Consider the following 21,841-nt stretch of genomic DNA (forward strand, 5'->3'; position numbering starts at 1 on the left):
AAAGTATTCAATAAACCTTTCATCACAGCTGAGTGATATTTACAACACCTCTTAATTTTCTGAATGTCTATTTTGTCCTTGCCTGACTCTAGAGAAGAACTCCTCAAATAGCAGTTCACATATGAATATAACATGAACATTCAATTTCTAGGCTTTTTAATGGTCAACTATACAGTGGTCATGCTTTCAGGAAGGGTCACAAACAAGTTTACGTCTTTGGATGACTCTAAAACCTTTTCAAACCTTCTGGACAATTGGGGCTTTGTTTCTTTGTTTCTTCTGGTTTTCTGAGAATGGAAATTGAAAATGCCTCTTGATATCAAGGTTTTGTAACCTTTCATAATCCAGTGCTTTTCCGGAAAACTGTCATATTACAGGTATACAAAATGCTGGGCTTATGAAAATAAAGTCTCTAGCACATGGTCTATTCTACCAGAAAGTTCCTTACTTCAACAGGTACCATGCTCATTCCTGCAGAAGTTTGTCCACAACAGACCACTTGGCATGATTAGGACCTAAATTAAGTCATCACAAATTACCTGAACGAGAAATCCAAATGAATTTGAAAAACAATTTGAAGTATGCTGTAAAATGGTATCTCTCAAGTGTTACCACTTGCATGGGTTACATTCTTTCCTCCTCAGCCCATTCAAACACCCAAAGGACCATTATGTTCAAAAAAGAGATCCTAGAAGAACTGAAAAGTTCAGACAATTTAAACTAGCTGTGAATCCCCTTAAGGAGGTATGAATCATCTCTGAGGTTTAAATTAGATTATCAACCAAGTGAAGCAGCACAGTAAATCTACAATAAGAGATGAACGCCTACAGGAAAATAATTTTTGCCCCTAGTGGCAGATGCTTGAACTTTAAAGGATCTGAGACTAAGCTCTTTGTCTAAGCCTTCCTGACAGAAAACAACTGAAATAATGTTTTTGGTTGGTCCAGCTTTGCTCCACATGCCACATGAAAACAGTATCTAAACGCTGTAAATGAAATTATATTGTCACTTCTAAACCAATTGAGGATCAAACAATTTAGAGAAACCAAGACTTATTTTGCTGACAATTAAGCTCTATCACCAAGACTCGAGATTCAATGAAATTTGACAATTGTGAAGAAAAAGGCTTTTGTCTGACTAAGTCTGAAGCATTTGGAAGAATCAACAGAAAATCAGAAGGCCAAATTAGATTGAAAAGCCTTTGAGGATAAAATTCATTAATTAAAGTAAGTGCCTTCCTTGCTCTGTTTCCTCTCTGAATTGCTCTGGTATCACAGCAGAAACGCATACAGCAAGAGGAAAAATTGGTCTAAGGAGCAAATGTTACACCTGTCACACTTCCTCTTACACCAACAGCATTCTCCATCCATCCTGCTGCTCAAGTTCCATTACAATGAACCACAGCCCCTTTAAAGATAAGATGAAAGTTAAAGTATGAATCTCTGCTTTGCACCAAATCTGAGAGGTATGAAAGGTCTTAAAAACCTTCTTCTTCCATGCTGAAACTTTTTTCCCATCGCATTTACTCTGTAGTAATTCAGATACAACCCAAAGCTACCAAAGTGATGCAGGTCACTAGCTGGAAGAGTATTTTTGCATCTCCTACTCAGGGAATCAAAGAATGAATGTATCCTTCTGTTTTTCCAAGACCATAAAATCAAAGAAACATAGAATGGGGCTGGGTGAGAAGGGACCTTAAAGACCACCTAGTTCTAACCCCCTTTCAGTGGGCAGTGACACCTTCCACAAGCCCAGGCTGCTCAGAGCCCCATCCAACATGGCTTGAACACTTCCAAGGATAAGGCATAGACAGCCTTGTCTGCACAACCTGCGCCAGTGCCTCACTACCCTCATAGCAAAGAATTTTTTCTTAATATCTAATCTAAATGTACTGTCTTCCAGTTGTACTAACTTGTTCTCTTTCTGCCTATTTAATTGAACAATATGTAAGATTTCTATTCAAAACACTTCCGTGCCCATTTTAAAATGAACAACTACTCAACAAGCATTTTAACATCTTGCATCTCATGAGAAGTACAAACAACAGAGGAAGAGCAGGAAGGTATTAACAAATTATGCAGTGCTCACAGCACCACCTTTTAAGCTAAAAACACCTCAGATTAATTCAGAAACCTGGGATTTTGCATTCCACTAAACATTCGTGTCTCTATTAAAAGTACACAATAATATTACTTTAGTATGTGGCTAAGAAGGGACAAAAATTAATTAAATCCTATTTTTCCACAGGAATATTTCTATTTTTTCAAGCAAGCAAACACTTCTGGAAAGTGTCAGATTGGACATTTCCACTCTTGAACACTCAGCAGATGAACAAAATCATCTGTATAAACCCTCATAATCTTAGAGAAACACTTATTTTTGAACAATCACTTCTAAACACTGTCCTTAAGCCTTCAGTAGTAGCTGAGCAACACTGGTTATTAAACTGAGTTGCAGCAGAGTTTATTTTTTCTTATCTGAATTTAAAAAGTATGTTGGGATTGTTTTTTTCCATTTTTTCTCTTGGGGATTTTTGGGGGTTTAAATATAAGCAGCATTCAGTGAATGGCTTTGAATTCAATATTAAATCATACTTGTAGCTTAATTATGAAAGAAGATCATTGTCACTACATATTTGGAATATTAGAACTTGTCAGCTTTATAAAAACCTCAAGGCACTTTTTTCTCTCAAATTTGGCTTTATTTTGAAAGTGCTCCTTAGATAAGATTTCATAATATTAGAATAAGTCTAGCATAACTAGTTTTCTGTCGAAAATACTGATGGAAAAAAATTCTCTCTATTATTGTTAGTTTAATAGAAAAAATAGATGACATTTCTAAAGCTAAAACAATCTATATTTTACAGTTCTGAGGCTTTATACTTGCAGAGGGTTCTGCAGGTATCTTTTGTCTCATAGGAGCACCATAGGAGCTTTTATTCTCCAATAGTAAGGAAACATTAGCTGACTAAATGTAAGAACTATCAACTGTTCCTTAAACCATTTCAGCAATTTTTAGTCAGGGAATACTCGAAATATTCTGGAAAACTAACTGCAATTGTTTACTTTTGGCTGATTGTTCAGACAGGAGAGAGGAGAACAGTTCTTCTAAAAGGAAACTGGGGAATTAATGAAGGGAGAAAGGAAAGAAGTATTTTACCAACTTCAAGGAAAGCATATGGGGCTTATGTACATTTTTTTAAAATAAATGTTAAAAATATGGTTAATTTCTAAGTGGCACTTTCCAAATCCTAGATACCCATCCTTAAGCACAGGAAGTTAACTCTTAACTAAGTGAAGACAAAACACCACCTCTTGTCTAAAGATAAACATGACAGATTTGGGAAAAAAAAAAAAAAAGTGCTCTAGAAGAAGAGAGGAACAAGATACTGTGAAGTTTACAGCTTTAAGTATTCACATTGAAAAGGAGAGAGTGGGGAAAACCCAACACTAAGCAAATGCCCCTGGCATCTAACCACTTACTGTCCTCCTGGCATGTCTTAGAAAGGATGGGGTAGGGACAGTATTCCTGTATAAGAAGTTAATTATGACATTTTAAGAACAGATGTAGGAATTTTGCCTAAAATGTAGAGTAAACTCTTTATTTTGGGTTGTGAACATTCAAACTCATGAACATGAAATTATGCTGAGAAATGAATACACACAGGGACAAAGAAGCATGTATTCCCACTGAAGGGAAGTTTGCCACAAAGCAGAGTGTTTTTTCTTGCCTACACATGAATTAGCAATATTCTGCATTGCATCATTTACATATTAAACAGACAGTAATTTCATTGAGAAAAAAGAGGTTTACCACACACACAGAAATCTCATCACATCTGATAAAAAGAAAACTAAGGAAGAGTTAGACCATCTCTCTTCCATCTGTTATTCCTTACAATTGCTAGCAAGGAGGTCCAAGTTCCAAATCTTCACCTTCTCAGATTTCCAAAAACCTTCAGGTTATTCTGCACTCTCTGACCCAACATTAAATCAAGTTAGTGAAGACTTATGCTTGAAAGAGGGCAGAAAAAGTAGCATTCGTGGACAAAACAGAGGATGAATTCAGCACACAGTGGATAAAAACTGACCAGAACCATGTCAGTGGACAGAGAAACCATGACCTCATGAAAAGCTGAACTCTAAACTTCCTCTGAATTTTCAAATGTCATAAATGTTGCACACATAGCACATGATAAAAGCTCAACTTTGAGAAATACTAGTGACCATTATACTCTTTTTTAACTGGTAAATGAAGAAGAATGAGTGGATCCTGCAACTAGAAAACAAACAGGTCAAAAGTAATTAGTAAGTCCTTTACATCAGGGCAAAGATGAACACAAAACCAAAACCACCTCCTGAGCACAAAAGGCACTCTACTCTGAATCAAACAGCTGAGAATGAAGACTCTGCCACCTTTCTGCCATACAGCAACTTGCTTTTCCTGCTGGCTCTGTGAATACAACTTCCTACCCAGCATTAGGTGAGTAATAGTTAAGGCAGCCCCAGCCTATCCATGATTTTTCAGAAACCTCCTCACTCTACAACCTCCCTTTCGCACCACTACAACTAAATAATCTGCTCAAGCTGAAATCAAAAGCTATGGCAACTAAGTACGCAAATAAGAATCACCTAAGAAAATGTTCAACAAGAGCCCAAATTTAAATGAACATTAAAACAAACCCCAAACAAAAATGAACGTGCAGTTTCCAGTTTCAAGCTACCTGCCTCAAGGTCGGTATAGCCACAAGCAATAATTAATGTCCATTACATACTACCACTCTAATTATAGGACTATTGTCCAGTAACTAATAAAACAAACAAACAAAAAAATGTTCTTCATATGCCTGATACTATTTTAGAGTACTTTGAAAAACTCTCTTAAAGCTGGTAGCTATTAATATATATAGCTTATAATAATATTGCCCTCTCCAAATGTAGCATTATCTTCCATAAAATGACATCAAAAATCAAAACCTGAAGGAGGTTCTGCATATGTGTTCACCTGAATATGTAACAAAAAGCCCTAGACAAAGTACCTAATGGTTTTGATGAAAGAAAAAAAAAATTATCTGGGGAAAACAGGGTGGAAGACAGCAGGCAATGCTGTATTATACTATTTGTAAGTAACTTCAAGTTGGTATTTTTTAAACTGAACAACACACTGAAGTCAAGTTTGATTCAATACCTCTGCTTCTGCTGTTATTTCTATTCTTTGGGCTTTAGTCTGGATTGCCAAAACAGACAGACTCACATACAACAGCCATTCTTTTCTACACTAAAATTTTAATTTTGGATCGAGAAGTGCCTTTTGTTTCCAAACACTCTACAAGATCACCACAGGCACAAAATAATCTTCACTTGTTGCATAATCTGCAAGATGCTGGCAATCTGAAAAAAAAAAAAAAAAAAGAAAGAAAGAAACCCCAAATAATTAATTCACCCAGATGCTGCAGTGCAGATTACCTAGGACCGTCTGGGAGAAAGAATTCTGTGCAGCATAAAGTAGAACAGTGCTAATGAAATGAGTTTGCACTGTGATAGTGTTTGTTTCATTTTAATTTCCAGCTACTCAGTTTTAACAAAAAAAAACAAACCCAAAATACCCCATCAAAGTGGGCTATTTTTTCTGCAAACACCACAGTGGTCTAAATCTGTGTGTCCATAAGGGACAGCAGTGGAAGGTTATGGCACAGGCAAGGGCCCGATGTGCATGGCTTCACCCAGGATGGGGGATCCACATGTTCAAAGCCCACACTGAACCAGAGGGGGAGAAGAGCTGGAGTGCCTTTCCCACATTCCATATACATGGTCTCACCACATGGCTATTCATCATCCCTGCCCAGCTCTTCTCCAAAGTAATTTATTTTTGGAAATGCTTATGCCTTGTTCCAAGGTTGAATGAAGTGAGTTTTGTTAAATTTTTCCTCATTTCTCAGACATATTAATTTCCCATCCAAAACAGGCATCCATGAACAGCAAGAGAGGATATTCTATCCCTGTGGCACATCTAGTCCCCACTATCCACAGTAGTCTTAGCAGCATTCCACAACTTATAAACATTATTAAAAATAGCAAAAAAAGGAACACATTTTAAATAGTTATTTTCAAAATAAACAAACAAAAAATTCTCCATTTTGGATTATCTCTAAAAGCTTATTTGTATCTGCATCACCTCTTTTTAAGCCCCTTGCAGTTTTTCATCAATATTACAGCAGTCTCTCCCTCTGTTTTCAGGTGTGTCCAACCAATATTTGCCACAAACCTCCCCAAAACAGCATGCCAACTATGCAAGAGTTAAACAAAATTTCGTTTTTATTTTCCAGCTACACTTGCAGGAAAGGGATGTCTCTGAACAGTTTCTGTGCAGTCTTCTAAAGCCAATATTTTTAATTAGGCTTCCCTGTCTTGCTCAACATTCCATGCCTACTTTTTGCTCAGATGAGGTGGGGCGAGAGCAGCTCTCTCTGTAGCTGCTTCAGTAAATGAAAACACTAGACTTTGCAGTATCTGGGTAGGTCAGCATATGGTCAGAAATGAGTTTCACAGCAGGCTGTTTTCCCCACCAGGGGATCTTAATGTGAAGAAGATAGAAAATCCCTGAGAAGGGACGTGGAATCTTGTGCCGAGGAAGCAAGAGGCTGCACTTGGAAGTGGCTGTCAGTGCAAGCTTCACGCTATTTCCCTATCAAATAATGCCTCATCCCCTCCTACAAACAGCTTTTCCGTACAGCTTTTAATTTTATCTCCTATATTAGGCATAAATGGGGCGAGCTCTGACTCGGTGAACTGGAAATATAATGGGCTTGTCTCATCGGTTTATGGCCAAGTTTCATTCAATTATTACTGCAGAAAAGAATAGGATAGAGTTGAATCGAGTTACGCTAATAGATAATAAATGTACACATAACTCCAGAGTGCCATTTACTGACTTTAAAGACTACTCCTATAACAATCAACTTTGTAAGGCTCTTGACAGAATCATAAGGGTGATAAAACACATGGAAGCATAAGACTATTTAAACTCTTAACAAAGCCATGATAATACTAACAGTAAATGAGCAACTCCCATAAAATATCATTTAATAATCACACCCTGATAAGATGTAAAGTGCATATCGCCATTGTTATATGAAAAAAACATTAAAGGGTTTTTTCTTTAAAACATGTAGCAACCTAACAGGTTTTAATTACCACACCTACTTCAGCGACGAGCTGTTCCACTCAAACACCCAAACATAATATTTACAACATTGTGTGGTTGTTAAGGATCTTGATGATTGATGGAACCCATTGTGCTGCCATCTTAATAACAACAAATGCAAGTGATTACCAACACGGAAGAGAGAATCTGTGCTTTTATTTTACAACAAAAGGCTGTCCTATAGGGACTTCTTTTTCAACATAAACTAACAAACCTGTGCACATGTGAATGTGCTTTAGAGCTTGGCACAGAGAGTTGAAAACAAAGCCTCTGCTGCTTTAAGGACAATGTATTTTTTTGTATAAGCTTAAGAGAATGTGAAAGCTGTCAAAGAAGCTGGTACAGTTTTTCACAACCCTGCAGAATTCATCTTGACCACAAGGATGTATCTGAAAACTGCATCAGAAAGATAGGACAAATCTTGTTTCCAAAAAAAAAAAAAGAAAAGAAAAAAAAGAAAGCAATTGAGTCATTGAGTCAAACAGGAATACAATACATTTCCTGGCATTGCTACTGAATATTTATATCACTGACGAATGAGACGACAAACAAAGTATTTTAACACGAAGCTCTGCCTTGTTAACTGTATGATATGCCAAAACACCACCTACTGTAAATCACACAGTTTAAGACCAGTATTTCTTGTTCAAACATGCTACTTGTTCAGCAGAATCACTTGTATGAACAAGTATACATTAATGTACATTAACTAGAGCAGTTTCACTATCCATCTGATAAAGTATAATTTAACAACCACATTATCAGCATTGTAATTTTCAGACTGCTGAAATACCATATTCGTTGCAAATATTATATGGTTGAAACACTGTAACAACATTGCCCATTTGACACTTCTGTCAGATAAAATGCAGATAGTCGTTTGTGCATTGATGAACATGCTCTTAATCCTGTAAAGAAACTTTCTCTGTCAAATTATAAGCGTTTCAGCACTTGACTTATGAACACCATAATTAAAATCCTTATGCCTTAAAGAAAAACAAACTTCATTATAACAACAGCTTTCTTTCACATTTTAATCTTTTTACATTTGGAGTTTGCTTTCATGTGCTGATATTAGCTATGAGTTCAGTGTGTAATTTCTGGCTGCCAAAACCAAAAAAAAGTATTTCTTTCTATAACCTGGTCAAATCTCTAAGTCTAGCTAAGCAACCAAAGGGATCAATGTTTATTCAATGTTTCCACAAAGCATTTGTAGAGGAAAAAAAAAAAATCTGTTAATTTAACAGGTGAAGGACAACCATCATACAATTCAGTGCTTCCCATTTCTAAGAAGGCCAGAAATGCTGTAAATATTTCTGCCAAAATATTTCTTTTCCTCCTATAACTGTCAGGACCAAGAGTATGGGGAGATACAATTTGGGGAAAAAAAAAAAAAGCTGCACTTGTGTAGTGATTCTGATTCAATTTAAATTTCAGGCATATTTTCTAGAAGGGAAAGAGACTTCTATTTTATCTGAACAAATTAATGCATATCATTCATTCCTTCTTACAGCACTCATCGAGACAGCAGCAGAGGTTTCAGCTTCCTAAATTCAATTCAAAATTACACAGAATCTACACTAGAACCACCATAACTGAAAATTATGCAGTTACATATTAGCATCACTTTTCTAATCTGCCCCCAAATCCCAGAAAAGAACAATTCATTTACAAGCTAAGCAAGTAATCTTGAATCAAATCCTGAAGCTTGTCAAAAGTACGATCCTCTATGCTATTCAGTAAGAAACTAATTTCAAAAGAGGCAAGTCCCAAATCAAGTCTTTGCTGCTGAAGTCCAGGTCCCTTTCACACAGCTTTATAACAAATATGTTTTGAAGTGTTACAAACATCTTGAAAAAGAAATTAAAAGTAATAATGGCTTAAGAAGGTCTCCCTGGTGGGACTCTTCTGACTCTAGAGGGTTATCTGACTTTTTGGCCACTATTTCCAAAACTAAAAAAGTTCCTGAACTCAGCACTACATGAAACTGAAAAGCTTATTGTGTAAAAGATCAGGAGAAAATACTATTCTTGCAGATAATTAAGACAACTGAATGGAACCACAGTACTATTGCTCAGCAGAGAGGTTGAAAATTCACTCCTCAAATATCATCTCTAAAAACATAAGAGATGAATTTTGTTATCCTTCTAAGAAGCCTCTGTAATGCTGGACTGGGATAAAACAGATCATGCTGCCCTCTTGTGCTAGACATGCACAGGAATAAACCCCTTTTTATTCCTGCAAGTGACATGTGAAGAGCAATATATAAAGCATTCACTATGAAACAGAAAATGTCTACATCTTCCTACTTTACAGATACTTTGACATTCATATCATTCCCTTACTGGGATATGGGTAGAAGAGCAAAGGAAGTTTCCAGACAGCCAAATTCTACACTAAAAAAAAAAAAAAAAAGTTTCATGAACAAATGCAGACAAGTCAGACATAATAAAACCCAAAATACTAACACTTAAACTACCCATGAGGTTTTCACAATAGCTGTGTAAGTGATACAGTAGAGATACCTGCTGATAAATTTGAATTTCAGTCATAAATAAATGGCTTTTTTTTTTTTGAATGCTGGGTAAGATAATGCACTTTGATCACTTAAGATTATCAACTCAGTAGGTTTAGGCTAAACACTTAAGAAGGAACAAGAGACCTTCATTTATTAATGAGGTTCTTCCAGCGCAAAATATGCAGTAATGTTTAACTCTTTTTGACCTATGCTGAATTGAAAGGTGAAATCTGTATACGTACAAATATTTTTGGCTGGAAAGAGAAACAGGAGAGGGATCCTTTTATTTCTTTTCTCTCTCTGCTGTGTAATCCAGGTTCCAAAAATACATTGACATTCCTCTATCAGCTGGGTAAAATGCTTGTTACTATTCCCTTTACAACCTTCCCCTCCCTATATATTGCTAATGCAATCTGTAAAGAGAGATCTTGGGCTTATGCCTAAACTGATTCACAATGCACCATTTTTTTAGAAATAAGTCATCTCATTTATTCACCAAGACTGATTGGATCTACACTGTTGGGAGCTGACAGACATGTCATGATTCATCACGTATTTCCATTTCCTAATGTCAACTCCCTGATGCTCCTCGTTACTCTGCTTTCCCAATAAGAACTACCAAGAGCTTAGGATGTCTGTTTACTTAAATCACCTACTCAACTCTGGAACACAGATCACCATGTGCTAAAAATACTAGCCGTGGCATTTTTTAATTACTGATTATTTTTTGATAAATAAAACAGCAAAATTCAGTTCAGCAACTGCTTCTGCTGAGGTCTTAGAAACCTCACACTAACACTGAGAACATGCTGGATGCTTAAATGACAGATCTGACATTGCAATATCAGCTTTGCTAATAAGGTTCTAATAGTTTGGCTTAGCTATTACAATCACAATCCTAGAAAAAGGCATATTTAATAATTTCTATTTATTTTTAGTATGTCTTTCATAGGCATATAAGGGGGGGAAAATACATCCCACCTCAATGCAAGAAATAGTACATGAAGTTCTAAAAGATAAATAAACAGTAAAAAACCCATGTAAATCAGATAATTAAATACAGATATTACAAACAGATTTCAGAACTGCTAAATGCTGCAATTCTGAACAAGAACATTGTCTCATGTGTCATCTTTTTTCTTCTCTTTTTTTCCTTTTTCAAATAATGTAGAAATTAGAACAGCAGTACTTTTGCATGCCACCCTGACCAAATGAAAGATGAAGGAAAAGAAATACATGCATCCTGAAGTTAATCCTCTATTATAAAATATCTTTTGATTAACAGAAACACACATCTAAATCACAACAGTGTGTGAATACCAGTGACAGGCAGATTTAAATAATTAGAAATTAGATTGCTAATTAGAGCTTTACAGTGTTACAAAGCAAACTGGTGTTAACTCTACATTGTTGCTGATGTTTTCTCTCTAGTTCTTAGTTTGTTATTATGAGCCAGATTTATGGGCATTCTTACACGATCACTATGTATTCCCTCAAAAATAAAGTTACTGTGTTTGCTGCGCACACATACACAAGAGAGAAGAGGAAAACCCCTGACACATCACCACTAGGATTTCTTCTCATGCATGTGCTCTTACTAGCTCACCACTAACCCATTTCCTGAGCTTCCCTTCTAATCCTTCACAGTGGCCTTGAATTTATAGTTCCACACACTCACAGTACAAACAAGCCATGTAACACAGCCCTAACCTTCTGCAGCTGTAGGGATGTTCTTTAAGATTACATTGTACACATTTCATTCATCATATCCTGGGCATGAACCTTTTCTCCACATGAGTATTTATTTCCTGAAAATATGACCACTTTCTCCAAAACACTAAAGCCATCCCTATATATCTTTACAATTAAATGCTTCCTGGTGCTATGAGAACAAGCCCATGTCTCTTTTTTTCCAAGGGAGTGAAGACCATCAGGTTCCTGTTTCTCATGTAAAAGAGAATCTAGTCAATCAGTACCACCACTTCCCCACTCTCTTCACTCTGCTCGAGCTTCTCTCGCCTTTCTTTTGAAGAACATAAAGATCTGGATCACAGTCTTACAAAATGCATTCACACACATTCAGCATATGGGAGACTCCCTGTGAAACTGTATTGGAAAATACAGGTGCAAATACAGCAGTGCATATACAGGTCAAGGTACAGCACCAAACCTACAGCTAATTCATTGCTCTGGAAGCTGCATTTAAAGACAGTAAATGAACCATCACACACCAGTCATGAGTTTGAAATTGAAATGGACTACACTGCTAAATCTGAAATGTTTAAGTTAAAATTTAGATTTAGAGAGTCTAAGTAAAAGAACCGAAAGAACCCAACAGAAGTGCAAAAATACCATCAAATTGTAATTGTCCAGAAATGGTACAATTTGTGCAATCGAGGAGATACATTAAATATTGGGGTTTGTTTTTTTTTTTTTAATTTTCAATAAGCTTACCTATAGGATTTCTGTCAAAAAACAAGACAGGAGCTTTCAAAATGGATTGAAACATTTTGTTGTGCAAATTCTGACCAGAACTGACAAGAACTTGAAACACCAGAAGACTTCTTATTATACCAAATAGTACTGTAGCCACTGTTAAACCTGAAATGAAAAAAAAAAAAAAAAAAAGAAAAAACAAAACATGAATAGAGTCACCAAAAAGATATGGACTGCACTAAAACCAAATTCTCTGGACTTCTGTATATAACAAGAATCCAAACTTAAGCCTAGGGGGACTCAAATTGAGTGCAGAACACAGATACATTTGTCACTAGCTTCAGTTATTATCACAGAATCAATTTAATCCATTTCTCTTTTTTCTGTTTGAAAGAACTGGTACTTCATAGAAATATAGGAAATGTCTGTTAAACCTTGAGATAAATGCGTATTGAAACTTTCTGCATAACAGCATTACTAAAAAATTCATTTTGCAGTGCCATGTGTAATTGTGGCTTGCACAGGTAACTGTGAAGATTCAACACTTGCCAGCAGGTATTGAACAAGTAATATAAACATGGCTATTTAGACACAACCTTGAGTTACTCCCAACCAGCCCAAACCACATATGCCATTCTTGCCCTTGTAAAAGGCACCAAATAATTTAAATTATGTGTCTTTCACACTATGTAAGGTGCATTCCTTATGCCACGTGAATAAACAGTCCTTCTAGGAAACTGGTGCGCAGACTGTTTCTCTTCTGGGCACAACTCTGCTTACAAGGCAAGGGTGCTACAGGACAAAAAACTGAAATAAATAATGAGATTGCTGTTGCATAATCTCCAGTGTGGCTGCCCAAATTCCCTGTCAATAACAGTGAACAGTGAAGATCTAAACCTTACATTTAGCAGAGCATCCAGGCTCTACATGATCTGCTTCAGAAAAATCAGCATAGCTACCTCAGGTCTTGAGGACATGCTGAAGTTAGACCCCAACTATCAGCAGAAAACCTTGCCAATTCTCAAGGAAGGTTAAAATCATACACAATTCAAGAACAGCTATACTAACAGTGGGAAAGGGGGAGGTTTTAAATTATGTGACATGGTTAGGCTATCCCATCCTGCTTCCTTCTGCATCCTCCCAAGGAGCAAAATAACGTATCATCACTATTCCATTTGTCTGCTTGCAGTTTATTGCTCACATTCTGCGAGGTGCTGTTTTTAAGAAAAAAAGATGAGGACTAGCATGAGAGTGTGTTTGCCTGGTCCCAGCTGTATTCCAAGCCAGGTAGGAGAAGGCAAGTTTTCCAAGAGTAACTGCACATACCCAAAGAGGAAAGCTGGGTCATGCAAAAAGGGAGCAGGAGAGGCATGAAGCAGGAGGCTGCAGCACAGCCCATTCCTACCAGCAGTCTGTGGGAGCAAAGTGAGGAGAGGGAGCACACCCTGGAAACCCCACATGTCTGTACAGCTGTACTCAGGCCTGGAAGCTGTTGGTACAACTCTCCCAGAACAAAACACCTGAGCAGACCTGAGCAGGCTGGGTAGAAGGAGAAACAAGACATGCTTCCAAATCCTACACTCAGTCTGTCTCTTTGCTTTCCCTGTTCATGAGTTCAGAACTTCAGCAGGAGAGAGACAATGGCTCTTGTAGCTTTTGCTGTTCTGCTATCTAGAGCAAAATATTCCTCAAAGGATAAAATTTTCACTAATGCGGTTTAGGCTATCTGGTCAGAGAAAGTGAAATTTGCCACACTTAATCATACTATGCAGTCCACTGGAATGTTTCATAAAATAAGACATTACACAGAGAAAATAAGAGCCAAGCCAAGTTCATCTGGCTCCTAAATTGTTGTTTTCCAGGTCAAACACAATGTTTTCTGTCAGCCACTTGGATCACGTGGATTCCAGAAAACAAACTAAACAAAAAATCCTGCACCTATTCTCTCACCCATGGAGATGTTTCTGATTTCTTTCAATGCATATTCTTCTGGCATTCCACCTGTTTTCTCACACCAATCATTTACATCTCCATGCAGAAATTACCATGACATACAAAACTGTTCATCACTAGGAGTGTTAAATAGCAGAATCTGAGAGCATGCACATGATTCTTCTGTGGCAATTTTTACTACATCTCAGAGCAGTTTTTCAAGATGTTTGGGTGCCTGAATGCAAAGATCAACGCCCTTTTCTGAATATTCAGAAGCATAATGCTACCTATTGAAATATATTGAAACGTTTTTTAACAACCTGCTTTGCATACCCATCTAGGATGCCTTTTAAAAGCTTGGTCTTTTGCTACAGCACTTCAGAAGAAATGTGGCCATGCCAAGTTTTAGAACAGCACAAAGATCCGTTTCTAATCCCTCTTGCCATCCATATAATGACTGAAGATTTAGCTCAATGACTTACTAATATATAGACAATAACCACAACCTTAATGTGACTGACTTTTCAGATACTCAATTTCTGATTTACTTTCCAAAATCCAGGAAAAGCAATTAAAGACACTGCATTCAACCTATTTCTTTTGTCAGGTTTATTTTATTTATTGCAATCTATTTAATCAGAAAGCAAGATTCAGGCTTCTAATCTGTAAAAAACATTGCTTACTGCTAGAAATCACATTTCCCCACACATTGCTTTGCACGTCTCAAAACTCTCTATCAAATAATAGTTCTTGGACACACACACGCGCACACACACACGCACATGCTGTGCAATTACCTGCATAAATTCCCAAATAGAAGTTAAGGTCTAGATAGTCAAGCTTATTTGTTCCATTATTTCCATTTGTTGTGAGATTTAACTTTTCTTGATGATTTGCCCTGTAGAAATGCACACAGAAGATAACCATCATCAAATAGGTGCATTTAGCTGTTTCTAGATTCAACTCTTTAGTTGAAATCTTTAGTTCAAAAGATCTCATGTATCGATGCTGTCATGCATCACAATATGAACAGATGCAATTACAGTCTACACTTAGCATAAGGTTTAAATTTTTTTCCCCTAAAAAAGTGAAAATCAGAGGAAGATATGAACTATTTTAGAGTAGGTTCCATTCCCTCTCAACTAAACTAACAGCACTTGACTGAAAAGGCAGAAACAACCAGCCACTTATTATCACAAACTTACCAGTAAGAAAGCCACCAGTCTTGGAGCACATAGGCCACCTTGAGCAAAAGAAGCAAATACAAGAATCATCTTACAAAATTAAAAAAAAAATTAGAAAATTAAATTTCCTTGCTATTCTTTCAAGCTCTCTGGGAAAATATCAGACATTCAGAAAAGTATGCCATCCAGTCTTTCAAGACCAGCAGCAATTTGCCAAGCACATTAGAAGGTGCTCTACAAAGAAAGAAGTTACCTTAAATTACCTTACATGTTAGCAAACTAAAGGAAAGCAATACACTTTAGCAAACAAAATATAGTAGCTCTTCCTAATGTATGTTAATTGAACATTAAAGAACTCATTTTCTCAGTTCCTAAATTTGCTACAAGAGATATTCCAAAATGTTTTTTGATTAACAAACTTTCTGATGTTACCAGTCCAGAAATTTGTGTTTACAGGAGATAATTACCAGTAACAGGGTTGAAGGAGGATGAGAGAGGAGAGGGAGGGAAAAACTCCTTCTGCCACCTTCCTTCTATGACAAAAGGTGACAACAAACATGTAACAGGGTTATTATCTCAAAATACACTTCTGTTCATGTGAATTTGAAGTTGTGGACAGTCTACTACAGAGATCTGATCTTGCTTAGCTATCTTACCAACAGACTCAATTCAAGGATAAGCAAGAAGATGTTAAAATATATAGACTTCTTTTACAGCCAAGAAGAATAATTTCCATGAAATGAATTTGAGCTTTCTCAGCAAGAAACAGAGAAAAAGGCAATAAGGTGTCCTCAGCCCACCATTGCTTTCAGTAAATCTGTAAATAACTTTCCTTGTTTAAAAAATCTTTTGTATACCTGCTACAGTCTGCATCATACAAAATATTTGCCTATGCTCTTCCTCACTTTCTCATTCTGCTAAACAGTGACCCTCCACCTAAACTTTTCATATAATCTGCACTTACCAACAGGTGAGCTGTTCTTTGAACACTTCTGTCAGGCTCTGTCCTCCTACACCCAGTACATCTCTTTACCCTCCTCAACTCGAAACATTCTGACTGTTTAGGGTTGTTAAATACCTATACACCTTATGATTTTCTTCTCTTTATAAACGAAGTACAATGGCTTATAATTTTTGTGCCATGTTGTCATAAAAAAATTATTTTAGTGTCATCAAAACAACTATTTTATTTTAACAATTATTAAAATTGTTGGAATAAGGATCAGTGCAAGACTTCTCAATGCTGAACCAAAAATTCCATGTTGACAACTACAAAATTATTAAATAACACCCAAACATTTTAGATTAAACATTACAGCAACAAGTATGCATTGTATTAAAAAAAAAAAAAGGAGAGCAGAGAAAAACCTCACAAATCCAAAACACATTCAATATTATTTGTGGCTTCCAACAACTCACCTGTGCCAAAATATTAAATAACAAGAGTATAAAAATCACAAAGTAGTTGGCTCCTGCAGTGAAATATTTCCTGTAAACTTTAAAGTTTATTTGTCCCTCATGGCGACTCTCCTCTGGCACTGCAGCCAGTGCATTTTCACCCTGAAAGAAAGTCCACAGAATAAACCTCATCAACCTTGTAGTTACAGATTCAGACTAAGGCATTTGAAAGTCATGGTTGAGGATTAGCAAACAATTAAACAAGGATATAAAGTGATTATGCATATAAAAACTTTAAATATTGAACTATAGCTATAGCAAAAAAAACATTAGTCTCAGTGTACTAATACTGAAAAATCTACTCTGCAAAGCAACACTTCAAGGGTTTTATCTGGCATTGGCTCACCAAATATAATACAACTTCATATATAGCCAGAAATATTTGCTCTGACCACTATCCAGGTTCTTCTTTTCCTATACACTACATTCACTCATAACAGCTCCAGAAATTAAGGCTTTTACTTGGGGAAGATTCTGTTTTCAGAATGCAAATGTGGGCAACCTTTCCTATCCATGAAAGCATTTAAATTAAATACTCTTCTACAAGTATGTACCAAAATCAACCAACATATACCCAAGTCTTACAAATTACCTATAAAGTTCTAATATCTCTTTGTAAATACCAACAAAGCATCTGTTAATAGGGAAAACAAGTAAAATGACAAATGGGAAGTCATAGTAAGCAAACTTACTGGATGGGGGACACTAAAAAACAGAGAAGGAAAAAATGATAGAGGCATAAAGAAGGTTAAAGAACTGTACAAATTAATAAAATCAGGATTAAAAAAAAACTTTACAGTATATACAATATAAAACCTAGTGTCAGTTCTGTACATGTAACAGTTGATTTTGTTGCCACAAGACATGGCTGCACAAGAGCAGTGGAATCAAGAGACCTCATAGATGTGAAAAAAGAAATCCACCTTACTAATCCATAAAGGGTGAGAAGCCTATCTTTGCTTTTTGTTTCTCCAGCCACTCCATCTTCCCACTTCTCCCCATCCCCATCCAACAGTCTCAGTGCTGCTAAGTTTGGTACACCTCCACAAATTTAAGAGAATTTAAGACTGGAATTGCCACGGGGGCATTAATAATGTAAGTTTACTGCTTTGGAGCATAAAACCATTCTTCAAAAATGCATTAAAAAGTCTATAGTTTTTGGTTTTTTTTTTTCTTCTTCTTTAAATCTCACTCTTTATCATATGGAAGAAATAGAGATAATATATAGCCACAGGGGTGACAATCATCAGGGACATACAGGGATTGCTTGTCCCATAGACGCAGTGCTAGCACAAGCCTAACAGGGGTACAGGGAGCCTGCACTGTTTGATATGAATGCAAACACACCAGCAGAAGGCAACCTCTGGTACAGAAACTTTAGGGTTGCTTTTGCACTGGGCAGGCCAAGAGATAAGGAGGCACCTGGAAGCCACACTGGCACCATACAAAGCCTTCTGTTTTCAGCAACAAAAAGGTTGGAGAAAGTAAGGCCGTGGTGTCCCAGGATTACACCCACAGGGCCAGCTCAAGATCATGTGGGTATGTTTATGGGTATGTTGATGCCAGCCATGCAAACACAGACTTTGCATAAAGCCACAGCTTCTACATGCACTTCCCAGAGCTCAGGACTTCAGGGAAAGTGTTCATTTCAGTTCAACACTGCACAAACATAATGAACCCACCCAATACACTGGGACTTGCCCTTCACAGCACTGCTGTCAGAAGACAGGCTGAAATGTGGGGGCTCTGGACTCACAAGGAATGCTCCCAGCACCCAGCAGAGCTGATGCTGAACTGCTCAGACTGACCCTGCTGGGTCTGAACAGCACCACGCTGAGCTGTGAGCTGCCAGCCAAGCACAGGTCCTCCACAGGCGAGCTCTTACCTGATAATTTAATTCAGTAATCCCTGAAATCCCAATGCTGCAGGGAAAACCCATATCAAAATTTAAGTTAAAAACCAGCTAGACAAGAATCAAGACACTTCTATCCTCTGAGCACTCACAGGTGGTTGTTCCACGGCTCCATCTTTCTGTGAGTGGATGGACGAATCCTGGGACAAGACAGAGGACTCCGAGAAGGTTCGGTTCCGGGCAGGCTTCAGGTTTGGGGTTCCTGGAACTGACAGCTGTTCTACCACTTCCTCATCTTTTTTCAAAAGGGAAGCAAAGTCGATGCCAGATCTCAGGAACTCTGCATAGGTACCTTTCCCCACCATTTTACCCTACAATCAATATAAACTTTTAGTACTGTTGTTTTGATGTTTTAAGATTTTCTAAAGCCTTCTGAGTTTACATTCTTGTAACAAACTTTCTCACACACTTTCTGTAAATAATTTATTGTTTTTACATTCTTTCATAGAAGCAGAAAAATTTAATAGACTAGTAGTTTGTCCAATGTCGTTGGAGAGGTGGCATTTTCACCCTCCACCACTGTCACCTTTAAAAAACTTTAAATACTAGAGTCATTAAAAAAACTTACTTTTTAACCTTTACAAAAGCAACAGCTCATGTTGTGCTTTCTTATGTCCTATAGTAACATAGTACCTTCATTATACACTTTCCATAAAGGACAATTTTTCTTACCTGTCCCTGCTACCTCTGGGGTTGCACACATGCCACTGCAGTAACTGAGCTGAAGCCTCTATGAGTTCCTCACTTAAGACTAGCAGAAACAAGCTCTTTAAGATCTGACCAGTCCCCTTGTAGCAGCTAACAGGGCCAACAAACAACAGGAAGAGAACAGCCCCAGTTACAGCCAGGGGAGAATCACCTCCCTGGAGAAGCTGTGGGAGACAGCCAAGCCATGGAGCTTTAGGACAACCTGTTAAAAATCACGTACACAACCATCAGTCTTTTTATATTGCTCCATCCCAGGGGTAAACACCAGCTCCATTTTCTGATCCTCACAGAACCTTAAAAGGAGCAACATTGACCATGTCCATGTTTCTTTCAGCTCTACTATGAAGTCATTTCTCAAGAGCCACTGAAACTTTTAAAGTAATCTGAATGGAAAGAAAAAGAGGAACAGTGCCCTTTTTTGCACCATCGCAATGCATCAAAAGTAATTTCAAATATTTCACTACCCAGCCTTAAAAAAAACAGGAAGAAAAAGCCCCAGCTGCAGTCCTTGCATTTCCCTTCTGCCTCTGAGTATCCGGCACAAAGATGGGAAGGAACCAGTTGTACTGAAGTTGTACATGAATGCATGCTCATTCTCAAAGGCATCTGAGACTATTTCTCAGCCTTAATTTAAAAATGGATTTGTTGCAAAATTAACACAGATCTTAATTCACACAGAAGTGTTAGAAACAAGAACAAAAGCAAAACATTAGCACAGTCTCAGAGAATATTAAATTTGAAACAAGGGAAGGCTAAAACTTTATTTCAAAACCAGACCAAGTGTTTGAAGAAGTAAGTGTTATTAATGCAAGATTATTTACATTATAAAATCCACGAACAGATTTTTCAGGGAATGTATTCCAAGAAAAGTGAATTTATCAATAACTGTAAAACTTAAAAATCATATGTAGTCATAAGTAGACAGAAAATACATTTATAAACTAAAAATTAAAACCTGACACTGTTTTTTTTCCCTTTCTTAGATTAAAAAGGATAATTTAAAAGTGTAAGTATAGACACTGAAATCACTTACATCCTTTAAAATTAGAATCTGATTTGCAGCACGGAGATATTGTAACTGGTGAGTGACCAAAACAGAAATCTTCTGATGTAAGGCCTGACAAATACATCTGCAAAGAGATGGAAAGATTAATTAAAATTAAATGTCCTAAAATATTTTAGTTATTTCTGGAAAACCTCTTCTAATCAATTACTCATTTTTTAAAATAAGAAGATGACCATGCTTATTAGATTTACAAAAACTATATAAAACCATAACAAAACACATTCCTCATTTAATTTCTTAAGTTTTCAGGGTAGGGAAAGATATATAATTATTTCTGGTCTGGAAAAAACAGGAGACAATAAGACATTTCATTAAAGTTATCTTAAACATTCTTGCAACAAATGTGCATGTCATAAACTGGATTGCAAAGAGAGTATTTAAAAAAAATTATTCTAAAGGAAAGAGAAAGAACAGAAAGATACTGTGGAAAGTTCTGGAGAAATACAGCCAGTAAAAGTAACTTCTTTGAGAGAAGCTTTCGAACCAGCTGGAACACTGAGGCACAGAGACTTTTCTGGAGAATTAAACAGTACTACTGATTTAAGACAAAAAATCTCAAAACATTCCAAAACAGTCCATAAGTGTTTATTTTTCCAACTGGTTCACTAAGGCTTAGTTTCATCATCCATCTACTTTTAGAAGTAGTGTTCTGTATAACTGAAGAACAACAACCAGGTGAAAAGCCCAATTCTAAGCAGATCATGGTCTGATAGTGTGTCCCCTTCTCACTGATGATACAGAGAACACAAGGAAAGCCTTCTCAGCAGGGAATGTAACTGCTCCAATAGTTCAGACATCTGCTGGAGCCAGCCCAGCACTGCCACAACCTTTTTACCTGCCTTTTAAAACCCACACAGCTCACCTTCCCTGGGAATGTCCACTGTTCTTCAGAGGCATGCTTGGTTAGACTGAGCACGCTCAACACATGGCAACAGGACAAACTGCTGCACAAACTCCAGTCACCACTGTCACATTTATTACATACACAACAAGCACACACACACACACATGGCACACAGTCGCACAAGATCCAGACAGAGAACACCCAAAAATTCTTCAGCCTTTTTTGAGTACAAGAAAGAGCGAGATGAAGGGACTGTGAAAGTTGCATCCTCTTCCACAACTAAGAATCAATTTAAACGTAAAAATGTTCCTGGCAGAAGTTAAATGGGTTCTTCTCCATGTTTAAGCTGAGCAGAAATTTCAACACCCTAGAAAATGTATTCCAGGGACAAGCTACCCTTGCCATTCCGATTTTTTTTTCTCTGAAGTCCAAGTTTAAGTAATTTAGTGCAATTTCAATCCATTACATCCCCAAGGGCCCCAGACCAGTTCATTCCTGTGTACAAGGTCCTTTCATACCTGAAGTCCTTCTCCTCCAGACATGAAAGAAAAACAAATAAAAGCAATAAAGAAGTCTTTCA

The 21,841-nt window shown here is 37.0% G+C and overlaps 1 protein-coding gene across 4 annotated transcripts in view; it reads right to left on the reverse strand.

The window, feature by feature from the left end:
* The window catches only part of ABCC4 (ATP binding cassette subfamily C member 4 (PEL blood group)), a 136,603-nt gene that overhangs the window by 73,814 nt on the left and 40,948 nt on the right, over positions 1 to 21,841 (reverse strand). For all 4 annotated transcript variants that reach the window (XR_012056768.1, XR_003961121.4, XM_030276133.4 and 1 more), the window contains exons 14-19: positions 20,385 to 20,481; positions 18,736 to 18,954; positions 16,693 to 16,833; positions 15,295 to 15,332; positions 14,887 to 14,987; positions 12,176 to 12,322 (exon numbers count right to left, since the gene is read on the reverse strand). Coding sequence is in view for 2 of the 4 variants with exons in the window: in XM_030276133.4 (XP_030131993.4) it covers positions 12,176 to 12,322; positions 14,887 to 14,987; positions 15,295 to 15,332; positions 16,693 to 16,833; positions 18,736 to 18,954; positions 20,385 to 20,481 (743 nt within the window). In the remaining 2 variants the exon portion in view is untranslated. The remainder of the gene's footprint in view (positions 1 to 12,175; positions 12,323 to 14,886; positions 14,988 to 15,294; positions 15,333 to 16,692; positions 16,834 to 18,735; positions 18,955 to 20,384; positions 20,482 to 21,841) is intronic.

This window comes from Taeniopygia guttata, chromosome 1, assembly GCF_048771995.1.
Source record: "Taeniopygia guttata chromosome 1, bTaeGut7.mat, whole genome shotgun sequence".
In the NCBI taxonomy this organism is placed as follows: domain Eukaryota; kingdom Metazoa; phylum Chordata; class Aves; order Passeriformes; family Estrildidae; genus Taeniopygia; species Taeniopygia guttata.